The sequence below is a fragment of the Eleutherodactylus coqui genome, chromosome 1 (genome assembly GCF_035609145.1).
Source record: "Eleutherodactylus coqui strain aEleCoq1 chromosome 1, aEleCoq1.hap1, whole genome shotgun sequence".
Classification (NCBI taxonomy): Eukaryota; Metazoa; Chordata; class Amphibia; order Anura; family Eleutherodactylidae; genus Eleutherodactylus; species Eleutherodactylus coqui.
Window position 1 is genome coordinate 537,620,074 of NC_089837.1, and position 24,065 is coordinate 537,644,138.

The following is a 24,065-nucleotide window of genomic DNA, read 5'->3' on the forward strand; positions in this document are numbered from 1 at the left end:
TGATTGGTTGTTATATATTATACTGCTGGGGTAACATGAAAGCTGTGCTGTGATTGGTTGTTATATATTATACTGCTGAGGTAACATGAAAGCTGCACTGTGATTGGTTGTTATATATTATACTGCTGGGGTAACAGGAAAGCTGTGCTGTGATTGGTTGTTATATATTATACTGCTGAGGTAACATGAAAGCTGCGCTGTGATTGGTTGTTATATATTATACTGAGGTTACATGAAAGCTGCACTGTGATTGGTTGTTATATATTATACTGCTGGGGTAACAGGAAAGCTGCGCTGTGATTGGTTGTTATATATTATACTGAGGTTACATGAAAGCTGTGCTGTGATAGGTTGTTATCTTGATATATAAAAACGAATGTATGTCTGTCTTCGCAGCAACGCGTGACGGGTAAGCTAGTTTTATATAAAGGAAACGTCACATAGTTACCTCCACGTGGTGTTTCCTGGGTAACGCAGAGAACTATGCAAAATGTATCTCTAAAGTAACCACGACTTCATAAGATTTTCCGTGTGAACACCAGATAAACACCAGTACCAAATTAACTCGGGCGAAGCCGGGTATATCAGCTAGTATATATATATACTAAGCCGGAGAGAAAAGCAGGAAGTGATAGTAATGCGTAGAGAAATGTATTAACCCCATGATTGTGTGCACTGACCTGTGAGACCTACCACAAAGAACATGTTTATTTATTGAAGCTCTACCTCAGTGAATACATGTCTACTGCTTGTAGCGTCAATCCTGACTCCTAGAGATGTGCATTTATTTTGGGGTCCACGGGGTAATCAGTAGGAATGTTTGCACCCTTCCAGATTCACGTTCACAGATTGTGCGCACGATGGAAGAGATCACACGGAGACGGACGGTCCGTGTAGAAAGCCTTCCTGACTCCGGTTATTAGTAGGCGTATAGCATCTTATAGAGCATGATGGGTTAACTGCCCTTTATGGGCAGCAGGAAGCAATACGTGGTTGGAAACCAAAGCATGGGATTGGGGTCCAAATATGGTCGTCTTACATCCGGTCCTGCGTGAGCTTCTGTTGTCACGGACGTCCAACATCACGTGGTCTCAGATGCAGCGCCATCTTCTCGAGTTCGATGGAAGGGGCAGGAATGAGCAATGTGTCATCAAATGACGCCTGAGGGTTATGTGCAGGTAAAAAGTGTGCCCTGAGGTTATGAGCCTGTGCTTCTATCAAGCTGCATATTCTGATAACGGTTACCAGTACAGATGTGCGGCACATTCCATTCTCTGGCTCAGATAGTGAAATAGACATTTCAATATCAATATATATATATATATATCCTCCACACTAGAGTTTGCTTCTCACCACCCCACCATCTGCACTGAGGTACCACACCGCACTGTTGGGGAAAGGACCATTCCCTATTTTTATTTTATTTTTTCCGTTTTACTTATTATCTTGCCTGTACCGGGTTACGACCTGTATACGGGCTGGTGTCACAAACTTGACAACAATAATACCACCATGCCCTGCTCGATTAAAGGGTAGCACCATACGAACGAACGCGCCAAACTAGAGAACCATTCACTCTGTGGTGTTTCCGCAGATTCGAGAGGGGGAGCAGCAGAGCCACCATTACTGCCAACCTGCCCCTCCATGGTCTGTCCGGACACTACACTAGGGGTAGCAGCCATGTAACCGGGCAGGTCAGAAATCAGGCACCCAGTTCTTCACATAGGTGGCATTCCTGAGATGGTGACTGTTATGAGGCACGTCAGAGATCGGGGTCCTGTTCCCCACATAGTGGTAGTCCTAGCGGTGGCAGCCATATTACCAGGCAGGTCAGAGGTTTGGATCCTGTTCCACACATAGTGGTGGTCCTAGGGGTGGGGGCCATGTTACCAGGCGGGTCAGAGGCCGGGGTCCCCGATCGTACATTCCTAGAGGTAGGACATCTATCATACACGTCTTGTAGAGGCTCCATTAATGGGGGTGCCGGTGTCCCCTATAATCCACGTGGTGATGGCTCTGAGCTGCAGGATGTCACTAATGATCTTCTCCTTCTCCCATAAAGACGCCTGCGGTACTACATCCCCCATCATCCATCTGAATCACCCCTGAGGATGGCCAGGATGGGGTTGAGCGGAAGAATATTGGACGTCACCTGGGAGATCATCTACCTGCTGACCGGAGAGGTGAACGTCTTTACATTTCTATTGTCTTTATTGTATTGTTTACTTGTCAGAGAGAATCCGTAAGAGGAGGAGTCCAGCGTCCTGTATAAGAGCGTCCGCACCGTCCAAGTGATGGAGAATCCGTAGTAGGAGGAGTCCAGCGTCCTGTATAAGAGCGTCCGCACCGTCCAAGTGATCGAGAAGCCGTAGTAGGAGGAGTCCAGTGTCCTGTATAAGAGCGTCCACACCGTCCAAGTGATGCAGAATCCGTAGTAGGAGGAGTCCAGCGTCCTGTATAAGTGCGTCCGCACCGTCCAAGTGATGCAGAATCCGTAGTAGGAGGAGTCCAGCGTCCTGTATAAGTGCGTCCGCACCGTCCAAGTGATGGAGAATCCGTAGTAGGAGGAGTCCAGCGTCCTGTATAAGAGCGTCCGCACCGTCCAAGTGATCGAGAAGCCGTAATAGGAGGAGTCCAGTGTCCTGTATAAGAGCGTCCACACCGTCCAAGTGATGCAGAATCCGTAGTAGGAGGAGTCCAGCGTCCTGTATAAGTGCGTCCGCACCGTCCAAGTGATGGAGAATCCGTAGTAGGAGGAGTCCAGTGTCCTGTATAAGAGCGTCCACACCGTCCAAGTGATCGAGAAGCCGTAGTAGGAGGAGTCCAGTGTCCTGTATAAGAGCGTCCACACCGTCCAAGTGATGCAGAATCCGTAGTAGGAGGAGTCCAGCGTCCTGTATAAGTGCGTCCGCACCATCCAAGTGATGGAGAATCCGTAGTAGGAGGAGTCCAGCGTCCTGTATAAGTGCATCCGCACCGTCCAAGTGATGGAGAATCCGTAGTAGGAGGAGTCCAGCGTCCTGTATAAGTGCGTCCGCACCGTCCAAGTGATGGAGAATCCGTAGTAGGAGGAGTCCAGCGTCCTGTATAAAAGCATCCGCACCATCCAAGTGATAGAGAAGCCGTAGGAGGAGGAGTCCAGCGTCCTGTATAAGAGCGTCCGTACCGTCCAAATGATGGAGAATCCGTAGTAGGAGGAGTCCAGCGTCCTGTATAAGAGCGTCCGTACCGTCCAAGTGATGGAGAAGCCGTAGTAGGAGGAGTCCAGCGTCCTGTATAAGAGCGTCCGCACCATCCAAGTGATGGAGAATCCATAGAAGGAGGAGTCCAGCGTCCTGTATAAGAGCGTCCGCACCGTCTAAGTGATAAAGAATCCATAGAAGGAGGAGTCCAGCGTCCTGTATAAGAACGTCCGCACCATCCAAATGATGGAGAATCGATGGGAGGAGTCCAGGGTCCTCTATAAGAGCGTCTGCCCCTCCCAAGTGATGGAGAATCCGTAGGAGGAGGAGTCCAGCGTCTTGGATAAGAGCGTCCGCACCGTCCAAGTGATGGAGAGTCCGTAGGAGGAGTCCAGTTTCCTGTATAAGAGCGTCCGCACCGTCCAAGTGATGGAGAATCCGTAGGAGGAGGAGTCCAGCGTCCTCTATAAGAGCGTCTGCCCCTCCCAAGTGATGGAGAATCCATAGGAGGAGGAGTCCAGCGTCTTGGATAAGAGCGTCCGCACCGTCCAAGTGATGGAGAATCCGTAGGAGGAGGAGTCCAGCGTCCTCTATAAGAGCGTCCGTACTGTCCAAGTGACTGAAAATCCGTATGAGGAGTCCAGCGTCCTCTATAAGACCACCCGCACCGTCCAGCTGATGTGATACCTAGGATATGTAGAAAGTGAATCTTGCCCATATTTTTATGCGCCTGGTCATCTAGTGAGCGAGTGTCCCCCACCGACCAGGAAACTCCACTATCTAGGTTCTATCGGAGAGCCAGTATTGGATGAGGATTTCTCTTCTCCCCAGTTGAAACTACTGGTAATCTTGATCCTGTCCGGTGTCCAGGTCCCACCGGGGACTTTCTGCAACAAAACTTTGTTGACCAACATCATATTCCCATCTGTTGTCTCAAGAGCCCTCTGGTGATCGCTACAGTTGATTGAGGTGCCCTGTCTGAGGTCATCCAGTGAACTACGAAGCCTTTGGAAATAAGAGTTGGCGCTTTTCACTTCAAGATAATTTCTCTCTTGATATTTCCTGGGGCTGCCAGTCCGCTACTTCTTGGGTTATCTGGCTCCGGGATCATAATCCTTCCCGGAATTGGAGAATGGGTGAGGTGCTCGAGTGGGGAGGGACCTGTCATACCAGGTGCCTGTATCCTGTTCTTCCTGTGCCCACTGCTCATCTATACTCAAATCTCCAGGACATTCCAGAAGTGTACCAAGACCTTGCAGACATTTTTGACAAGAGACAAGCAGAATATCTTCCTCCGCATCATTCATACGATTGTCCTATTGACCTTATGCCAGGAACTGTGCCAATTCGGGGCCGAGTTTTTTACCCTGTCACTTCCTGAGAGTCAGGCTGCGACCAAGTATGTAAAGGTCAACCTGGAGAAAGGGTTTATTCATAAATCTTCATCCCCAGAGGGAGCGGGCTTCTTCTTTGTTAAGGACTGATCTCCGAGACCATGCATCGACTACCGAGGGCTCAATGCTATCCCAGTTCAAAACAAGTATCCATTGCCACTGCTCTCCAAACTATGTGATAGTTGCCTGGAGGGCTCTTCACCGAGCTTGACCTACATGGCACCTAAAATCTCATCCACATCAGTGAGGAGGGATGAGTGGAAGACTGCCTTTAATACCTGTGACGGTCATCAATACCTCGTAATGTGCTCCGGCTGTGCTTCAGGATTTCGTCAGTGATATTTTTCAGGGCCTTCTCCATCTGTGTGGGGTCATGTACCTGGATGATATTCTGGTTTTCTCCCCCACATTCACACTCACCGGAGACAGGTTTGCACGGCTCTTCAGCGTTTAAGAGAGAACCGTCTGTTCGCCAAGTTAGAGAAGTGCCTCTTTGAACGAGATTCACTTCCTTTTCTTGGCTACATAGTTTCACAGCAATGTTTAGAGATGGACCCAGAGAAAGTGTCTGTGGTTTTGAATTGGCCTCGTCCTTCGGGAATCCGAGATATTCAGTGATTTCTGAGGTTTGCCAAGTTTCTCCTCCCTGATGGTGCCCGTATCTGCCCTCATGAGAAATTGCGAAGTACTGGCCTACAGAGGCAGAATCTACCTTCCAGGCTCTTAAGGAGTAATTTCCATCGGCCTCAGTTTTACATCGACTAGAGGCGGGGAAACAATTTGTTCTTCAGGTCAATGCATCCTCATCTAGAGCAGGGGCGATTGAATGACAACAAATCTCCATTCTTCCTCTTGAGGCACTGTAAGTGAGAGGATGTGGCCAGGAGTTGGAACATCTTCTCTAAGTTGTAAAGTCACCCGTCTGGTTGAAAGGACACTTGGGCCTGTAGTTTTCTCATCATATTCCGTCCCAAGAGTGGTATTGGACAGTCCGGTGGATACAGGAATTGATGAGTGACTTCTTTGTCTCCCAAGGTGCATTGCTGCGGTACAATACAGTGATGCTTCCCGCCTTGTCCAGTAGCTTCCACAATCTGAGTTGTTCTCCGTTAGGAGGTGCTAGTTGTTAGGTTATAACTGAATGTTCAGCTTCAGTATCAACCATAAAGTTCACAGAGTGACCCCTTACCATAGGTTCCTGGAGGCCCGGCAGATGGGAACTCATTCGCCCCCTAGGGAATTATCTTTGTACAGCAGAACAATAGGAGCAGAATAAGATGGAGGTCAGTGGAGGTGGTCCTAAGTGGCTCTGTCATGTGCTTGTTTCTGGTAGCAGCCATTTTGGACCTGGCCTCTTCCTTCTTCTCTTGCTCTATGAGGGGGCAGTCCCTACTCCAGTGACCATGCTTCCTGCACCTTCTACATTGGTCTCTGTCAAGGGGGCGGTGTTGGGGCCCTTCCTTTTGTAGTATGATGAATGTGGGTCATTTCGAGCGTTGTAATGGGGTGGGGGCTGTCTTGACTTCTGCTACCATTAAGTCTGCCATCTTTTTAATTTTTACCAGTCCTTTGTCGCCCAGATCCTTAATCTCTATTCACAAAGACCTTCTGCGCTATTTCCAGTAATTGCGCGGCATTCCATCCAGCTTTATGAACCACTTCTATTATAGCCATCCTAAATACAGTTGGACTGTACCCTCCATCATCCGATACGGCAACTTGTATGAGTAGCTGCGTTTTCTATATCATGTGGGATTATGCTCTGTCAGATACTCCCTAGAATTTGTCAGTAGAGCGACATTCTACAACACTAAATAAAGTATGAAGAAGGTGTTGACGATCCTCTTAAGTGAGCTCGTGAGTGCTCCTCATACTTTCCAACAGCTCCGTCATTCCCTGCTGTTTTTCAAGTTCGGAACTAATATAAGGGGATATACAGAAAAACAGCATATCCATCTGCTATAATAGTTCCTTGTTATGGGCTTGGCATTTTTAGATTTTGTTACAGGAACTTATGGGGGGCGTATTTCCAGTGGTATGAACTGTCACGTCTGCTGAATCCATAGCCTAAAACACCATGCTACTGCACACCAAACAGTACAAAATAATAAAGACAACCGTATCAAGGAAATAAACTTTCCCTAATTAACTTAACCCAGGGAAGGGGGCCTGCCTATTCAGTAGGTTATCCGTCCTAACAAGGACGAACCTGACCACGTACTTCGGACACTAATGTGGAATAGGGGAGAAACAGAAAAAAGTTGTAAAGAGCTGTAACTGTTTGTAGTCACGGGTAAACATGAGAACAGCTCTGAGCTCTGGCCGTCTCCACCGCCAGCAGGTGACTGAAAAACGACCCAAAGCGCTCACCTTGCATCGATCACTTTGTGTACCTTGGGGTGGAGCGTAGATAATGGAGTTAGAGTTCATTTGATGTAGGACCCTCTATTCAATCTACCATCATGAATTTCACTGGGATTTATGATTCCAGATTGACCCGATGTTCTCATTGTGCTGCTTGTGAACGTCCAAATCTGCTTCGGTAGGTGATTATTTAGAGTCCCTTTGTATTTGGAGCAAGTATGTCATATAAAAAGCCTGCAGGTCTCTCTCATTGTCTCTCTCTGTCGCTCTCTGTGTTCTGCCAACTGGCAAACAACAAGTTCGGATACGGCTTTAAAGATGGACAAGTGGGTGGACACAAGACAGTTTATTAATACTAATGAAGAAAGTTCCCTAAAAGTAGGTGATCTGCTGTAAATGTCTACAGGTGAAATCCATCCAGCAAGTGATAAGACGTAAACACACTTTACAGTACAAGGGCTTACGGGGCCATACTACAGCATACACACTGCATCCGTTAGGAGCCGTCCTTAGGCTGGGTTCACACGGGTCGTATTCCCGTCGGAACTCTCGCGGTTTGGCCGCAGCAAAAACCGCGAGATTTCCGCCGGTAGAACCGCCGCGGTTTAAGTCGCGGCGGCTTTGAAGCGGCCCGGCCGCATGCTTTTCCGTTGCGGCCGGCTCTCCCATAGAGGAGAGCGCGGCCGTAACATAAATAAACAAAAAACCGAAAGTAAACAGGCATGCTGCTTCTTTTGAAACCGTGGCTGCGGCGGCCGCAGCCGCGGTTTCAACCGGATTTACCGCAGCGGATTAGCCGTCCCGTGTGGACGAGGTTTCTGAGAAACCTCGTCCACATGGCTGGCTAATCCCGAGATTAGCGGCCGCGGGCGGTTTTGCCGCGGGCGGATCTGCTGCGGCAGAACGGCGGCAAATCCGCCCTGTGTGAAGCCAGCCTTAAACACGTCCGCCCGGAGTTCATCTATTCACTGCAGAAGCCGCAGGGCAGACGGGTTCTTATGCTTCTGCTCTATTACAGTCCGTGTCCTATGTTCTACACTATAACGGCTCAGTCATCGGCCATCTGCTCCCAGCTTTGCATCACTGATGTTCTCAATCTGACCCCCACAACATCTGAAGTGACCAGCTCATCGATGGAAGGCTCCGAATCAACAAGACAATAATAATGATATCACCGGATCAACAGATTCGCAGAGTCTCAAGAAATGACCGAGCGACCACATGACGGCACATATGTCATGGAGAGTGAGGGATGGCGGGACGAATTTAACCCATTGCTAGGATCTGGCGGAGATGGCCACCATTTTTCTGACATTCCCTGCTTGATAGGTTTGTCCAGCATCTATGACAGGGGTGTCAGACTCATTGTCACCGAGGGCCACATCAGGCTTATGGTGACCTTCAAAGGGCCGATTGTAAGGCCGCCTGCAGACGGCCCGGTCGGATCCCGCTGTGGGAATTCTCGCAGCTTGACCCGAGCCCCTGCAGGAACCAGCGCGGCACTCGCCTGCTCCCGCGGCTTTGGCCCTGTGATGTGCCGGCGCATGCGCAGAGCGGAGCCAGCAGCCGGCGAGTGATTTGTTTTTCGTGCAAGATTTTGCGCAGACGCATCACAGCCGTTTGCCTAGGATTGCGTTTTCTAACCCAATCCTATGGCAGCTTCCAGGGGCGGAAATTCTGCCCGTGTGCAGGGGGCCTAAGACAGTACAGTAAGGGCCCGTTCACACAAGCGTATCTGCGTACATAATATGCAGTGAATAGAAGCCATTGATGTCAGTGAGTTCGTTCACATATTGTATATTCTCACACAGCAGGACCTACTTTGTTGTGTATGACGCACCCCAATAGGCCATTGAAGGGAATGGGCTGCGCAAATACGTGGTGAATGCGCAGGAAACCGATGTATTCACTGCATATTAGCGCACCATCTCAGGGGGCCACCTGCGTTCCTTTTTGCGTACGCAAATATGCAGGCATAAGCGATTTTCGATTGCGCAAATACGCAGCGTATTTGTGCGACCGAAATACAATTACATCCGTGTGAACGAGCCCTAATAATGACCCTGATAGGGGCCCCAGTAAAAATAACGACCCCCACAGTGACCCAATTAATAATATTAACCCCCATAGCAACGTTATAATTCTAAGCCCCCCTCAGTAATAAGCTCCCAACTCAGTAATAATAATAAGCAGCCCCCCACCCAATAATACCCCCCCAGTAATAAGAAGCCTCACATCCATTAATACCCCCTCCCCAATAATAAACAGCCCCCCCATAGTAATAAGCAGCCTCCCCCCCAGTAATAAGCAGCCCCCACCCCTCAGTAATAAGCACCCCCCCAAGTTAAAAGCAGCCCCCATCCCTTAGTAATAAGCAGTCCCCCTAGTAATAAGCAGCCCCCCCTTCCAGTAGTAAGCAGCCCCCCCAATAATACCCCCTCAGTAATAAGCAGCCCCCTCCCCCAGTAATAAGCAGCCTCTCACCCATTAATACCCCCTCCCCTGTAATAAACAGCCATCCCACAGTAATAAGCAGCCCCCCCACCCCCAGTTAAAAAGCAGCCCCACCCCTCAGTAATAAGCATCCCCCCCCCCTCAGTAATAAGCATCCCCCCCTAGTAATAAGCATCCCCCCCCCCTCAGTAATAAGCAGCCCCCTCCCCCCTCAGTAATAAGCAGCACCCCCCCAACCCATATACTTACCTCTTCCTTCCTGTCAGCGTCGCTCCCTCTCTGCTTGCCCTGAGCCCAGGTCACACTGACGTCAGTGTGTGCGCCCGGCATGCTTCCTCCCCAAGTCCTCTCCTGCGGAACTGATGAGTAGGGGACTCAGGGGAGGAGGATCCCAGCTGCATACTAACGTCAGTGTGCGCCGGGATCAGCGGTAACAGCACTATTACCAGCGGGGAGCTGCTGCACCCCCGCTGGTAATCGCTGCAGTGGTAAGTAGCGTCGGCATGCTGCGGGCCACATAACACGAGGCAGCGGGCCTTGTGTTGCCACATGTGATCTCTATGGTTAAAGTGTCTGAAGGATGTGAAGGGTTGGATACGTCAGTGTTACTACCAGCTGTAATAGATGTGGGTGTGTTTACACAAGGTTTATGTATTGAGCGGGTATAGCCCGTTGTGGATCCATGTCTTCTAGTGCTAGGATATATGATGGGTGCTGTAAGGATACGTAATACACTAACAATCTGTAGGTATGCTGGTTACAATGAATCAAAGCCCACACAGTGCAGATTAGCCAGCATCTTGGATGCCAAACATCGGGAGTAAATCTCGTGATGTCTACGCACACATGGTATCCTTGATAGCACATATCACGCGTGATGGACAATGCACAACGCTGCTTCCTGGAGTGTGATGACGTATGAGGAGACGGGGACACATCTGACAAGCATATCTTTACTCACTAGGGGGCATGTTTTATCATTGTATGGATCCACTCCAGCTGATGTAGCTCCAATGTGGTTGGGGATCCATGTTAATGTTTGTTGCAGATATCGTGGATGATGCTTTCTGCTTGATGAAGACCTAGTTTAAGGTCGGAACGTGGCATTTTCTACTGTGGAGGAATAAAGATTTGAAGATTTTTTGCACCTGCACATGCTGCCACAAGCCCTCTCTGTTACGCGTATGCTTTTTCTTTTGGTGTCATTTTCAGCACATACTTTTGAAACGGTCACCTCCTGCAAAACATTTGCAACGTTGCGTCTGTCAGTCCTGTTAAGTCCATACTGCACAGAACCATCAGTCTTTTGAATGGCCTCACCACTCCATGGACCGGTCTCCTCCTCATGTGATGGATGAACTCCTTTGGTCACAGTTCAGACCAGTAGATAGTGGGATTCCATCTGCAATCTAATCAGGGACTTGTCCTGCTCTGCTGGAGACTTGGCAACCATTTGCACTAGTCTGCACCTTTGCGCCTCAGGCAACAGTCTTTCTGCTTACTGGTGACAGCCACCTGCCGTTGACATCAGTCACATGTGGCAGCCATAACAGTCCATTGTAGCCCACTTGCATTCAACGACTCAATCACACCCCAATGGAGTTTGACTGGCCACTTTGACTCTGGACGTCCATACATACATCTGTAGACAACCCCAAAATGTCTCTTTTGGGTTGTTTTCCTTAGCAACCATGCTTGATAATTTTGGTTCTCCAAACTGGTATCATCTCTGGACCTCTGCTTGGACCCTCAGCCTGGCCACTTCGACCTGGGTCCTTGTAGCTTCTCTTGGCTTGGCAAGATGTAGTAAACATTGGCCAGCAACATGTGACCTCCTGGCCAATGAGCATTTACCAGCACAAAAGTCCACTCTGAATGGTAGATTCTATTGGTTACTCTTAGCAACGGTACTCGCAGATCTGTCCATGATACCCATTGTCACAAAATGCAGTCCCCGTTCCTTGCCAACACAGTCTACTTTTAGGCAGCTGGCCAATTTATGCAGTCTGCAGAACACACATTTTCTTCTTTTGTGGTTTTAACTTCAGCTATCTTGGCTCTTCACTGCACCATATCTTGCAGCAGTGGACAACACAGCTGGGTTGTGTGCCATTTGCCATGCCCGCATCCTCCACCATTTGTGGCAACTTAAGGAGTATTGAGCTCTTGGGAAGCCCATCTGTCTCCACCTAGTTGGTTGCATCTCAGTGACCCAGGTCCAGGCCAGAATTGGCAGTAAAATGCAGGAAGTACATTAATTTTGGTAGCATAACAGGCATCAGAAGTAAATTAATATTTGTTTTCCTTAAAGGGGTTTTCTCACTTTTAACTATCTTGCTGCCAGAAGCAGATAGCTCCATACATTGAGTTAGTACTGCAGACTGCGTTCCATTGACTTCAATAGGACTCATCCTGCAGTACCAACCCCAACCACTGTGCGATGTACAGAGCTATCTGCTTCCTGCAACAAAACAGCTCCAAGTGAAAAACCCCTTTAAGTATCTCTCTCCATCCACAGGAGTACACAGTAGTGAAGAAGAGAGTGACTCCCATCACCCATCTCCAAGAGTCTGGTGGGTGGAGCCCCATCACTGACCCTCCTCCACACTGCCTGATCCAGAAGCTCCTAGAACTCACCAACAAGATGACGGAGCTGCTGACAGGAGAGGTGACTGCGGGGAATGTGGGGGGACATTCTAGCGGGGGGCTCTGGCTGATGACTGGATATTGTGTTGTCAGGTTCCTATAAGGTGTCAAGATGTGGCCGTCTATTTCTCCATGGAGGAGTGGGAGTATGTAGAGGGCCGGCGGGATGTGTACGCGGCCGCCATGCTGGAGGCGGGGTCACCAGGTAAGGAAGTGGGAGTATGTAGAGGGATGTGTACATGGCCGCCATGCTGGAGGCGGGGTCACCAGGTAAGGAAGTGGGAGTATGTAGAGGGCCGGCGGGATGTGTACGCGGCCACCATGCTGGAGGCGGGGTCACCAGGTAAGAGGAGTGGGAGTATGTAGAGGGTCGGCAGGATGTGTACGTGGCCGCCATGCTGGAGGCGGGGTCACCAGGTAAGAGGAGTGGGAGTATGTAGAGGGCCGGCGGGATGTGTACGCGGCCGCCATGCTGGAGGCGGGGTCACCAGGTAAGAGGAGTGGGAGCATGTAGAGGGCCGGCGGAATGTGTACGCGGCCGCCATGCTGGAGGCGGGGTCACCAGGTAAGAGGAGTGGGAGTATGTAGAGGGCCGGCGGGATGTGTACGTGTCTGCCATGCTGGAGGCGGGGTCACCAGGTAAGAGGAGTGGGAGTATGTAGAGGGCCGGCGGGATGTGTACGCGGCCGCCATGCTGGAGGCGGGGTCACCAGGTAAGAGGAGTGGGAGCATGTAGAGGGCCGGCAAGATGTGTAAGCGGCCCCCATGCTGGAGGCGGGGTCACCAGGTAAGGAAGTGGGAGTATGTAGAGGGCCGGCGGGATGTGTACATGCCTGCCATACTGGAGGGGCGCCGGCCTCTCGCATCACCAGGTAAGAGCAGAGCATAAACGTTTTGTAAACCATTCTCAAACATCGGTTACATGAATACGCCCATCACCAAGAGCCTTCCGTATACTTATCTGCTTTGTGCATCAACTGGAGAAGCAACGGCGAAATGTCAGAGAACAGGGGGCCTCTTGGGAACCACACTGTGGGAGGGCGTTCCCCATCACAGGTCCAACATGCTTCTATTTCTCCCAAACCCTCACCTGCCCTTTATACTTAGTATGATCTATCGCTTGAATAGTTGCATCACAAATATCAATGCATAGAGTTTAGAGATGAGCGAGCATACCCGCTAAGGCTGACTACTCGAGCGAGTAGTGCCTTATTCCAGTAGCTGCCCACTAAAGTCTCTAAAGATTTGGCTGCCGGGGGGGGGGACAGCGGGGAAGAATGGAGGGGAGATCTCCCCCCCCCCCCCGGCCGCTCCCCCTGTTCACCGCGGCAACTCACCTCTCACGCCGACAGCTGAATTTTTAGAGAAGAGCGGGCAGATACTCGAATAAGGCACTACTCGCTCGATTAGTTAGCCTTAGCGGGTATGCTCGCTCATTTCTAATAGAGTTGTTTCTCGGAAAAGGTCATAATCTGAAGTGAGCAATCCTCAAATAGAACCAGAGCAGACCAACAGAAACGATTCTTAAGACAATGACAACACTAAGCTCCAGGTATACATAAGGCCCCAGTTCAGTCTTAAGAGGACGATAGATTTGCATAATTAGACGAAAGAATATCAAGACAATGGTGGTAGAACTGCAAGACACTGTTGACACTATGTCCAGATCTTAACATGGTTCCAACAAGTCTATAAGGCCCAGTTATATAATCCTTATCATTTAGGGCCCATTTAGACACAATGATCATTGTGTCTAAATGTGGTTTTCTGCCAAACAACGTTTTTCAGTTCTGCTTGAAAACCATCAGTACGACCGACCGCATGCTGTGTTCTGCTGGAGAAGAGCTGATTACAGCTGATTGCTTTGTCTCAGCTGTCAGCCCGGCAGGCAGAACAGCTGATAAGTAGGACTGTTGTCCATTGTGCTGAATTCTCCATGGGGAACTAGAGATTACATGGTTTTCTTTTAGCAGCCCCTGGCTGAACAATTACAAAGCTCACACCTCCTGCTGAGTTCTGCAACAGCTCCCAGAAGCTCATTTGCATGCAAATGAAGCTGATAAAATACTAAAATTAATGAGTGCCTATTAGTTCTTTATGCAAAACGATCGCTCATCTTTCAATCTTTTGCAAGATTTTGTGTGTATGTTAATGGGCCTTTATACATTGAACATTCATGGCTGTTTGAATACAAGATGGAGGGCTACAAATAGCTAATTATATATTTGAACCACAACCCATATATAATCTATCCATCACTGTGTGCCTTCTCAGATGGGTCCAGTCACAGAAACCCACCACAGAGATGTCCCCGTCCTCTGCATTCCCAGGACCATCAGGTAGATTTCTCTATGCTGTGTAGCAGTGAGGTTTTCTGCTAGATGTTTCCTGCAGCCATGCACCTTGTGCTCTCTTATCTCTTCATGTTCTTGGATAGATGATGGTCCTTGTCATCAATGAGCCACCAAGGAAGGACAGAAGTCGTGTGGCTGCTGAGTTGATAATCCTTATCCTAGAGATTATCGATGTGATATCTGGAGAGGTGAGCACTTCACGTGATGTCACTATCATCTGAGGGGTCCTTAGACTCCATGTTGTCATCAGTCTCCCTCCATCTACAGGAGTACGCAGTAGTGAAGACAGCAACTCCCATACTCCATTTCCAGGAGTCCGGTGGGTGGAGCCCCATCACTGACCCTCCTCCACACTGCCTGATCCAGAAGCTCCTAGAACTCACCAACAAGATGACGGAGCTGCTGACAGGAGAGGTGACTGCGGGGAATGTGGGGGGACATTCTAGCGGGGGGCTCTGGCTGATGACTGGATATTGTGTTGTCAGGTTCCTATAAGGTGTCAGGATGTGGCCGTCTATTTCTCCATGGAGGAGTGGGAGTATGTAGAGGGCCGGCGGGATGTGTACGCGGCCGCCATGCTGGAGGCGGGGTCACCAGGTAAGAGGAGTGGGAGTATGTAGAGGGATGTGTACGGGGCCGCCATGCTGGAGACTGGGTCACCAGGTAAGAGGAGTGGGAGTATGTAGAGGGATGTGTACGCGGCCGCCATGCTGGAGGCGGGGTCACCAGATAAGAGGAGTGGGAGTATGTAGAGGGATGTGTTCGCGGCCGCCATGCTGGAGGCGGGGCCACCAGGTAAGAGGAGTGGGAGGATGTAGAGGATCGGCGGGATGTGTACGCGGCCGCCATGCTGGAGGACCCATGGCCTCTCGCATCACAAAGTAAGAATATATACTTTTTAAAAGCTTTTGTTGCCCATTACTCTTGGCACACCTGAGCACTGCCGGCCATGCTGGAGATTTTATTCAATCATGTGCAGTGCTGTCAGTTAACCATTCAGGTTGTAAGTTGAGCATAACTCACACACCAAAACAAACCATACGCTCAGGAACACAATTAGCGAAAATGTATAGAGGACTGCAAACCCCAAAAAGAACTTATTAACCTACTAAAACAAACTGCAAATGTGGAGGAAGAGAGAGAGAATAGGTTGAGACGGAAAGGAACGGAGAGGAAAAGAGGGGTGGAGAGGAGAGGGGGAAGAGGTGAGAGGAAGAGGAAAGGAGGAGAGGGGTCAAAATATTTCAGATAGACATGACCTACTTGTACAGGATTTTGTCTGCGGTAAACCATGGAAGAGAGCTAGACCCTGCCATTCAAGGCAATCGTCTAGATCTTCTGCATCCCCATCCCTTAAAGTTATTCGTGAATACCCTGAACAAGACTCTTCATTTTGTGTCCGGTCACCTGCACAGACAGACAGAACATGGCACTGTTCACACCAATACAACCTGAACAGGACAGCTCACACCTCATGTCCGTCCATCTGCACAGACACACAGAACATGGCACTGTTCACACCAATACACCCTGAACAGGACAGCTCACACCTCATGTCCGTCCATCTGCACAGACACACAGAACATGGCACTGTTCTCACCAATACACCCTGAACAGGACAGCTCACACCTCATGTCCGTCCATCTGCACAGACAGACAGAACATGGCACTGTTCACACCAATACACCCTGAACAGGACAGCTCACACCTCATGTCCGTCCATCTGCACAGACAGACAGAACATGGCACTGTTCACACCAATACACCCTGAACAGGACAGCTCACACCTCATGTCCGTCCATCTGCACAGACAGACAGAACATGGTACTGTTCACACCAATACACCCTGAACAGGACAGCTCACACCTCATGTCCGTCCATCTGCACACACAGAACATGGCACTGTTCACACCAATACACCCTGAACAGGACAGCTCACACCTCATGTCCGTCCATCTGCACAGACAGACAGAACATGGTACTGTTCACACCAATACACCCTGAACAGGACAGCTCACAGCTCATGTCCGTCCATCTGCACACACAGAACATGGCACTGTTCACACCAATACACCCTGAACAGGACAGCTCACAGCTCATGTCCGTCCATCTGCACAGACAGACAGAACATGGCACTGTTCACACCAATACACCCTGAACAGGACAGCTCACACCTCATGTCCATCCATCTGCACAGACACACAGAACATGGCACTGTTCACACCAATACACCCTGAACAGGACAGCTCACACCTCATGTCCGTCCATCTGCACAGACAGACAGAACATGGCACTGTTCACACCAATACACCCTGAACAGGACAGCTCACACCTCATGTCCGTCCATCTGCACAGACACACAGAACATGGCACTGTTCACACCAATACACCCTGAACAGGACAGCTCACACCTCATGTCCGTCCATCTGCACAGACAGACAGAACATGGCACTGTTCACACCAATACACCCTGAACAGGACAGCTCACACCTCATGTCCGTCCATCTGCACAGACAGACAGAACATGGCACTGTTCACACCAATACACCCTGAACAGGACAGCTCACACCTCATGTCCGTCCACCTGCACAGACAGACAGAACATGGCACTGTTCACACCAATACACCCTGAACAGGACAGCTCACACCTCATGTCCGTCCATCTGCACACACAGACAGAACATGGCACTGTTCACACCAATACACCCTGAACAGGACAGCTCACACCTCATGTCCGTCCTTCTGCACAGACACACAGAACATGGCACTGTTCACACCAATACACCCTGAACAGGACAGCTCACAGCTCATGTCCGTCCATCTGCACAGACACACAGAACATGGCACTGTTCACACCAATACACCCTGAACAGGACAGCTCACACCTCATGTCCGTCCATCTGCACAGACACACAGAACATGGCACTGTTCACACCAATACACCCTGAACAGGACAGCTCACACCTCATGTCCGTCCATCTGCACAGACAGACAGAACATGGCACTGTTCACACCAATACACCCTGAACAGGACAGCTCACAGCTCATGTCCGTCCACCTGCACAGACAGACAGAACATGGCACTGTTCACACCAATACACCCTGAACAGGACAGCTCACACCTCATGTCCGTCCATCTGCACAGACACACAGAACATGGCACTGTTCACACCAATACACCCTGAACAGGACAGCTCACACCTCATGTCCGTCCATCTGCACAGACAGACAGAACATGGCACTGTTCACACCAATACACCCTGAACAGGACAGCTCACACCTCATGTCCGTCCATCTGCACAGACACACAGAACATGGCACTGTTCACACCAATACACCCTGAACAGGACAGCTCACACCTCATGTCCGTCCATCTGCACAGACAGACAGAACATGGCACTGTTCACACCAATACACCCTGAACAGGACAGCTCACACCTCATGTCCGTCCATCTGCACAGACAGACAGAACATGGCACTGTTCACACCAATACACCCTGAACAGGACAGCTCACAGCTCATGTCCGTCCACCTGCACAGACAGACAGAACATGGCACTGTTCACATCAATACACCCTGAACAGGACAGCTCACACCTCATGTCCGTCCATCTGCACAGACAGACAGAACATGGCACTGTTCACACCAATACACCCTGAACAGGACAGCTCACACCTCATGTCCGTCCATCTGCACAGACAGACAGAACATGGCACTGTTCACACCAATACACCCTGCACAGGACAGCTCACACCTCATGTCCGTCCATCTGCACAGACAGACAGAACATGGTACTGTTCACACCAATACACCCTGAACAGGACAGCTCACACCTCATGTCCGTCCATCTGCACAGACAGACAGAACATGGCACTGTTCACACCAATACACCCTGCACAGGACAGCTCACACCTCATGTCCGTCCATCTGCACAGACAGACAGAACATGGCACTGTTCACACCAATACAACCTGAACAGGACAGCTCACAGCTCATGTCCGTCCACCTGCACAGACAGACAGAACATGGCACTGTTCACACCAATACACCCTGAACAGGACAGCTCACACCTCATGTCCGTCCATCTGCACAGACAGACAGAACATGGCACTGTTCACACCAATACACCCTGAACAGGACAGCTCACACCTCATGTCCGTCCATCTGCACAGACAGACAGAACATGGCACTGTTCACACCAATACAACCTGAACAGGACAGCTCACAGCTCATGTCCGTCCACCTGCACAGACAGACAGAACATGGCACTGTTCACATCAATACACCCTGAACAGGACAGCTCACACCTCATGTCCGTCCATCTGCACACACAGAACATGGCACTGTTCACACCAATACACCCTGAACAGGACAGCTCACACCTCATGTCCGTCCATCTGCACAGACAGACAGAACATGGCACTGTTCACACCAATACACCCTGAACAGGACAGCTCACACCTCATGTCCGTCCATCTGCACAGACAGACAGAACATGGCACTGTTCACACCAATACACCCTGAACAGGACAGCTCACAGCTCATGTCCGTCCACCTGCACAGACAGACAGAACATGGCACTGTTCACATCAATACACCCTGAACAGGACAGCTCACACCTCATGTCCGTCCATCTGCACAGACAGACAGAACATGGCACTGTTCACACCAATACACCCTGAACAGGACAGCTCACACCTCATGTCCGTCCATCTGCACAGACAGACAGAACATGGCACTGTTCACACCAATACACCCTGCACAGGACAGCTCACACCTCATGTCCGTCCATCTGCACAGACAGACAGAACATGGTACTGTTCACACCAATACACCCTGAACAGGACAGCTCACACCTCATGTCCGTCCATCTGCACAGACAGACAGAACATGGCACTGTTCACACCAATACACCCTGCACAGGACAGCTCACACCTCATGTCCGTCCATCTGCACAGACAGACAGAACATGGCACTGTTCACACCAATACAACCTGAACAGGACAGCTCACAGCTCATGTCCGTCCACCTGCACAGACAGACAGAACATGGCACTGTTCACACCAATACACCCTGAACAGGACAGCTCACACCTCATGTCCGTCCATCTGCACAGACAGACAGAACATGGCACTGTTCACACCAATACACCCTGAACAGGACAGCTCACACCTCATGTCCGTCCATCTGCACAGACAGACAGAACATGGCACTGTTCACACCAATACACCATGCCAAGGGATTAGTGGCCATTCCCAATTTCAATGACATCATGATAAAAGCCTAGACCGTGTTGTCCAACCTGGAAAGCTTCCATATCACTTTGGACACACTGTCCAGATTCAGGTGAGTCATCGACTATCCCAAGTGTTTTTCCTAACACCATCACAATAGCTGGATTTTCTGATACTATTCTTCGACACAAATCAAGTTTTTCTACTATTGCTGACACCAAAAATACTTCTTATTCAGAAGCATGTACGTTCTTTGCAAACTCCGAATCCTGTGACTATTCATCACTGCATGAGGGTGCTGGGGCTGGGGGTCTCCTTAGACCACACAAGCAAAAAGAAAGGAACTGCAGCACAAAAATAACAGCAAAAAATTAGCTGAGGGAGAGAAAAAAAGCCAGTATGTGCGGGCCTACTGGGACGCTGAACTCCAAGCGACCATAAGCAAAGGCATTCACATGATGTAGGAGAGGCAGCACAACGGATAGAGCTGCTTACCAGGCAGAATTCATATAAGGACTTTGATTGGTAATCCACATGTAAGGACGTTTCGATCACCTGCTGTGATCTTTGTCAAGCATACACATCAGCAGGAAATGACCGCATTAAATAGTGACAACAACCAATCACCAGTAACACCTCCACCCACAAATAATGAAAACATATACCTTACAGGTGTTTGGCAGGTGTCCGTCGCTCCACCGTCTGCATCACGCCATCCACGTCATCATGCAGCGTCCATTGTAATCGCCTAGACCTTCCCATGTAAGGGCATCCCATACCACAAAGCAATTCAATCCCAGGGGCAACTGTAACGCGTCACCACGTACAGCGTCACCACGCACAGCGTCACCACGCAACGCGTCACCACGCACGGCGTCACCACGTACAGCGCCACCACGCACAGCGTCACCACGCAACGCGTCACCACGCACGGCGTCACCACGTACAGCGTCAGCACGCACAGCGTCACCACGTACAGCGTCACCACGCACAGCGTCACCACGCACAGCGCCACCACGCAACGCGTCACCACGTACGGCGTCACCACGCAACGCGTCACCACGTACGGCGTCACCACACACGGCGTCACCACGCACGGCGTCACCACGTACGGCGTCACCACGCACAGCGCCACCACACACAGCGTCACCACGCACGGCGTCACCACGCACGGCGTCACCACGTACGGCGTCACCACGTACAGCGCCACCACGCACAGCGTCACCACGCAACGCGTCACCACGCACGGCGTCACCACGTACGGCGTCACCACGCACGGCGTCACCACGTACGGCGTCACCACGTACGGCGTCACCACGCACGGCGCCACCACGCAACGCGTCACCACGTACGGCGTCACCACGTACGGCGTCACCACGCAACGCGTCACCACGCAACGCGTCACCACGCACGGCGTCACCACGTACGGCGTCACCACGTACGGCGCCACCACGCACAGCGTCACCACGCAACGCGTCACCACGCACGGCGTCACCACGCACGGCGTCACCACGTACGGCGTCACCACGCACGGCGCCACCACGCAACGCGTCACCACGTACGGCGTCACCACGCAACGCGTCACCACGCAACGCGTCACCACGTACGGCGTCACCACGCAACGCGTCACCACGCAACGCGTCACCACGTACGGCGTCACCACGCAACGCGTCACCACGCAACGCGTCACCACGCACGGCGTCACCATGCACGGCGTCACCACGTACGGCGTCACCACGCACAGCGTCACCACGCAACGCGTCACCACACACGGCGTCACCACGCAACGCGTCACCACGCACAGCGTCACCACGCACAGCGTCACCACGTACAGCGTCACCACGCAACGCGTCACCATGCACAGCGTCACCACGCAACGCGTCACCACGTACAGCGTCACCACGTACAGCATCACCACGCACAGCGTCACCACGTACAGCGTCACCACGCAACGCGTCACCACGCACCGCGTCACCACGCACAGCGTCACCACGTACAGCGTCACCACGCAACGCGTTACCACGTACAGCGTCACCACGCAACGCGTTACCACGTACAGCGTCACCACGCACAGCGTCACCACGCACAGCGTCACCACGTACAGCGTCACCACGTACAGCGTCACCACGCAACGCGTCACCACGCAACGCGTCACCACGCACAGCGTCACCACGCACAGCGTCACCACGCAACGCGTCACCACGCACAGCGTCACCACGTACAGCGTCACCACGCAACGCGTCACCACGTACAGTGTCACCACGTACAGCGTCACCACGCAACGCGTCACCACGCACGGCGTCACCACGCAACGCGTCACCACGCACAGCGTCACCACGCACAGCGTCACCACGCAACGCGTCACCACGCACGGTGTCACCACGCACGGCGTCACCACGCACGGCGTCACCACGCACGGCGTCACCACGTACGGCGTCACCACGCACAGCGTCACCACGTACAGCGTCACCACGCACAGCGTCACCACGTACAGCGTCACCACGCACCGCGTCACCACGCACCGCGTCACCACGCACAGCGTCACCACGCACAGCGTCACCACGCAACGCGTTACCACGTACAGCGTCACCACGCAACGCGTTACCACGTACAGCGTCACCACGCACAGCGTCACCACGTACAGCGTCACCACGTACAGCGTCACCACGCAACGCGTCACCACGCACGGCGTCACCACGCAACGCGTCACCACGCACAGCGTCACCACGCAACGCGTCACCACGCACAGCGTCACCACGTACAGCGTCACCACGCAACGCGTCACCACGTACAGTGTCACCACGTACGGCGTCACCACGTACGGCGTCACCACGTACGGCGTCACCACGCACAGCGTCACCACGTACGGCGTCACCACGCACGGCGTCACCACGCACAGCGTCACCACGCAACGCGTCACCACGCACAGCGTCACCACATGACCCGTCACATGACCTTTTCATTCCTACGGCCGTAACTATTTAACTATGGGGATTACAACAGTGTAATTCGAGAGTGTGCCATAACGCACAGAAAGCATCGCTCGGCCCCATTTAGTTACTCCCACAGCATCACGTGTGTGTATAATCATGGGACCACATTGTAAGTGTATCCCGGTGTCCTTATCATATCTTGGGTGTTTATCTTTATCTTATCAATTAATATGATAAGCATACATATGTGTTTTTTATACAAAAAATGGCATTTGGATAATAACGATGCCTCATCAATATGCTGCATCAAGGTATATAATGTATTCTGGTACAACACTAGGCATATACACAGATGCTAATTATCACATACCCACTACATCATTCTAATTAAAGAGCCATACACCCAATTAACTGCTTATGTATTCCTTTATTATTTACATTAAAAAAAAGAGAAAAAATGTATTCAAACAACCCCCAGAGGCAAATCTCTATAGTCATGGGTTCAGGGGTAATAGCGATAGCTGCAGAACGTATCACAACCGGGCCTAATCAATGCAGAAAGGTGAAACGACAGCCACCATCGAACAACCTGTCAAAAAACAGACGTTAAATTCTAAAAAGATATATACATATGTATAAATATTGCGCTAGCAACTGATACATGTAGAAGACTTGATGGACAATATACACATATAGATGTTAAAGAAGCAATAGAGAGGCCCCAGAGAACAACAACCAGCAGCATACCAGAAAATGCATACGTGGACATTAGAGGTGGGGGTAACATGATATTCGATATTGAGACCCTTTGGGCATAAGGTTTCCAGCTCAAATATCCATTTTAATTCGAGATATTTAAGTCTCTTTAATCTATCCCCGCCTCTCACATCTACCGGAACATGGTCTATCACCCGGTAGCGCAGTTGGCTGACCGAATGGCCAGCCTCTCGAAAATGTCTAGCTACCGGGACATCGGTACGACCCGTTCTAACGGTACTTTTGTGTTTACTTATTCTGGATTTAACATCCTGTATCGTTTCGCCCACGTACATCAAACCACAAGGGCAGCTGATTAGGTAAACTACATACGATGTATTACATGAGTATATACCTTTAATGTCGTATTTCTTACCTGTCCTAGGATGTGTAAAGGTGTTTCCCCTAATAAGGTTATTACATCCTGCGCAATTTAGTCAGGGAAAATTGCCGTATTTGTCAGACACACGAGCGCATGGTAAAAGGGGTGGGGCTGTCTTCATCAAGGAGTCTTTAAGGTTCCTCTCCCTGCGGTATGACATTAATGGGGGGAGAAACAAACTCCGTAATTCCAGGATGACCATTGGATAGCATTGGCCAGTGTTTACGTAGAATTTGAGCAATTCTCCCACTCACAGGACTATACGTACTAACAAAAGGAATCCTCGTGAGTTCCTTCTTTGCTGTACGTGTGTTGGATAAGAGGGAGTCACGTTCAACATGTTTCGCCCTCTCATTCAACTTCAGA

General features: G+C 50.7%; 1 protein-coding gene across 1 annotated transcript in view; it reads left to right on the forward strand.

The window, feature by feature from the left end:
* Positions 1-24,065, forward strand: part of LOC136592300 (zinc finger protein 271-like) — a 53,166-nt gene that overhangs the window by 9,104 nt on the left and 19,997 nt on the right. Inside the window, exons 2-8 of the mRNA XM_066588589.1 lie at positions 2,063-2,183; positions 11,913-12,062; positions 12,134-12,245; positions 14,315-14,379; positions 14,478-14,582; positions 14,662-14,808; positions 14,880-14,991. Coding sequence (XP_066444686.1) covers positions 2,112-2,183; positions 11,913-12,062; positions 12,134-12,245; positions 14,315-14,379; positions 14,478-14,582; positions 14,662-14,808; positions 14,880-14,991 — 763 coding nt within the window. The 5' untranslated portion in view covers positions 2,063-2,111. The remainder of the gene's footprint in view (positions 1-2,062; positions 2,184-11,912; positions 12,063-12,133; positions 12,246-14,314; positions 14,380-14,477; positions 14,583-14,661; positions 14,809-14,879; positions 14,992-24,065) is intronic.